Source organism: Mirounga leonina, unplaced genomic scaffold (assembly GCF_011800145.1).
Source record: "Mirounga leonina isolate KUSES-001 unplaced genomic scaffold, KU_Mleo_1.0 Mir_166, whole genome shotgun sequence".
In the NCBI taxonomy this organism is placed as follows: Eukaryota; Metazoa; Chordata; class Mammalia; order Carnivora; family Phocidae; genus Mirounga; species Mirounga leonina.
In genome coordinates this window covers 26,974,604-26,978,032 of record NW_023270418.1, presented here as the reverse complement: position 1 = coordinate 26,978,032, position 3,429 = coordinate 26,974,604, and the positions used below count along the sequence as shown (strand labels likewise).

At 42.7% G+C, this 3,429-nt stretch overlaps 1 protein-coding gene across 1 annotated transcript; it reads right to left on the bottom strand.

Annotated features, from left to right (window-relative positions):
* Positions 1-2,061: 2,061 nt before the first annotated feature.
* On the bottom strand, positions 2,062-3,021 carry LOC118016306 (olfactory receptor 5A1). Its single transcript, XM_035013742.1, has one exon. It carries the CDS (start codon positions 3,019-3,021, stop codon positions 2,062-2,064), a length of 960 nt encoding a protein of 319 aa, XP_034869633.1.
* Positions 3,022-3,429: the final 408 nt, after the last annotated feature.

Genomic DNA, 3,429 nt, shown 5'->3' with positions numbered 1-3,429 from the left:
AAACAAATATTTATTCCGTGCCTACTATATTCTAGACACTGTGTTAGGTACTGGGTGAACAAGAGTGAACAAGGATCAGTCTTTGTCTTCAAGAAAAAAGAAGGATCTTGGTTGAGTTTATTCTAACCTACAGAACTGTGAGATAATAAATTTATGCTGTTTTAAGCCGCTTAGTTTGTGGTAATTAGTTTGTAGCAGTGATAGTAAACTAATACACTCAGATTCCTCAGATCAAACTATGTAGAGGCCATGTTTTATTCTGGTAAATGTAAAGCTCCCTCACGAGGTCAGGTGGAGGTCTATGATGGGTTGGCAAATAAGACAGATAAGGAAAAATGAAGGTCATGCATGTGTGTTTTAACTTAAAGAAGAAGGTAAAATGATTTGATATTGAATAATATGTAGGTTTTCTTTAAGGTAAACCTTTTCCCATATCTTTCATAAACTGCATCACTTCTTTTAGGCAGAAAGAATAATTATCCTTAATCAAACTTACTCATTTGGATTCAAATATATCAGAATTCAAGCCTGTCAATTCTAAGCTTCAAAGGAATAATCTATTCTTGGGTCCCCAAGTCTGCTCTTTTGGCCAGTCTGGCCCCTTCATTGGATCTTACATCTGAAATAATCGTAGAGGCTTCCTCACATTATCCTCTGCCAGCTGGGGAAGATTAAACTAGAGCTATCTGGGGCATAGAATCCATCAATAGAGGTGATTCTCAGAATTTCCAATACAAAGCCATATAGGTCTTAATATTCATAAAGGCAACTGATAAAGAAACTTTAGGAAAAGTTACCTATTGGGTAATACCACTGGGTGTTATTTCTATGGGTCATTTTAAGTTTGCTTGACCTTGGGAAAGAATTTAGGAGAACCCAGGAGACATGAGACAAACATCTTTCCTCCCCATGCATCCTTTATGGTCTTCCAGATATGAAAGAAATAATTGATCCACCTATATGAACAACAAAGTCAAATAAAATCTTTTTGCATATCCAATAGACCCACACTATTGGAAAGTGTGCTGGGAAGGGGACAGAGCCACAAATGAATGAGAGAGGGATTTGCCAGCAGGAATGGTTGTTCTGGCCAACTCCACTGTAATTACCCTCCATAAAGGAGGAATGACCTGGAGGTGAAAGCCTGAGGTGTACCTTCCTGAGATGATAGCAGATAATACTCATTGTGGTCTGCAAGGGCTAATCTATACAGATAAAGAAACAAGGATCTTATAGGAGCAATGGGTTCAGATAGAAGAGAGCAAGAGGAACTTGGAAAGTGATGAGAAAAGGAGAGCATGCTGTGAAATTGAGTCAGGTGCTGAACAGGTTAGGTGACTGAGACTGGGAAGAAGAGCACTGATGTGATTCTATGGGGTTCAGAATTTCTAGATCCCTACATAGCTGAGGTAGAAAGGCAGTCAAAGGTAATGTCCTTCAGTCTTAGCAAATTATTCAGTAGTCATAATGGGAGTCCAAAAGGGACGTCTTGGAAGAGCGTTGAATGGAGTAGGCATCTTGTTCTTTTAATTCACCTCAACCATACACAGTGTATCTTTTTGAGTTCTGCCATATGCCAGTAGTAAGAGTCATACACTTGTACAACTTCAGGGCTCTTTGTTGTTGAATGTGGAAGGTAGCATTTGGGCAGAGCATGGGCTCTGGAGTCAGGAAGCCCTGGGTCTGAATGGGTTCTGCCTCTGACTTCCTGTATGGCCTTGGGTAAGTCAGTCTTCCTTGCTGGGACTGCATTTCCTCATTTGTAACAAGGGGATGGTACTGTGTGGATCGTAGAGCTGCAATGAACTTAATTATTTAATTAAATAATGTGCCTGGTACACATTAAGCACCCAATAAAAGGTAGTTGTTGTAATACCAATTGTAAGGATAGGGTATCCTGGGGTGGTGTTTCTGCTGAAGTAATCTCTTCCCCCTTTTGACTATCCATGGTGGGGTCAGCAGAAAAATGGCCATGCACACAAGATGTCTCCCTCATCGATGCCAGAAGTGAAGGTAGATGCTAGAGATCATTTTTTTCTGTCAGTTTAGAGACGTATATTTTCAATCATGAACTAGGAAAAACACTTTCTTCTTCTTCAGCACTTTCCACAGGGCATCTTTGATCTCTCTGTTCCTCAAGCTGTAAATGAGAGGGTTCAGCATGGGGATCACCAGCGAATAGAACACAGACACCACCTTATCCCTGCCAAGTGAATAGCAGGAGCTAGGTCGCAGGTACATGAAAAGGGCCGTCCCAAACAACAGAGTCACCACCATCAGGTGCGAGGCACATGTGTTGAAGGCTTTCCTTCGGCCTTCCACTGAGCGGATCTTCAAGACAGCAGCTCCTATGTAACTGTAGGAGATGAGGAGGATGAGGAATGATGTCCCCCCCACAGTGACCACCACGAGAAAATTCACCACTTGACTAGGGAAGGTGTCAGAGCAAGAAAGTGCCAGGATTGGTGGGAGGTCACAGAAGAAATGGTTGATGATGTTGGGTCCGCAGAAGTGGAGCCGAAATATGGAGCCGGCCTGGATCAGGGAGCTCAGGAAGCCACCGACATATGCCCCAAGCACCATGCGTATACAGAGGCCGTGGGACATGATGGCAGTGTAGAGCAGGGGATTGGAGATGGCTGCATATCGGTCATATGCCATGGCAGTCAGGAGAAAACACTCAGTGAGACCCATGCAGACAAAGAAAAAAAACTGAGCAGCACAGCCCAAGAACGATATGGTCTTTTGCTCCTGGAAGAAATCAGTGAGCATCTTGGGGGCCACTGTAGAAGAGTAGCAGAAGTCAATGAAGGACAAGTTGCTGAGGAAGAAGTACATGGGTGTGTGCAGATGGGGGTCACTTCTGATCAGAAAGATGAGGGCCAGGTTCCAGGCCAGCGTCACAAGATAGATACCAAGGAAGGTCACAAAGAGAAGAGTCTGGAGTTCTGGATGGTCTGCAAATCCCAGGAGGATGAACATGGACACTGAAGAGCTGTTCCAGGCCTTAGTTGTGGACATGTTTCCCATGGACCACAAGGACAAGATGCAGACCTGCCATAATAATTATAATCCACATTACAGGTTACGTCAGTCAACAAAAAATTACAAAATGCACAAGAGGGGGGCACAGTATTGAGAGAATCACAACTTTATGCAAAGATTCTTTCTCTCAGAAGGCAATTTTAGTCATTGTTTTAATTTTTGTTTTCTTTTTATATAGTACAGTGTGATTGATGTGAGCTCAAGCTTTGGATTCAGACGCCCTGTGATCACCTTCTGTCTCTACCACTTAGTAGCTGTGTCACTTAGGGTGAGATATCCAACATCTCTAGGCTCCAGTTTCCTTATCTTCCAAAATGAGTGACAGGACCTACTTCATATATTTGTTTTAGGAACTAAATAAGGCAAAGTGTGTAAAGTGACTGA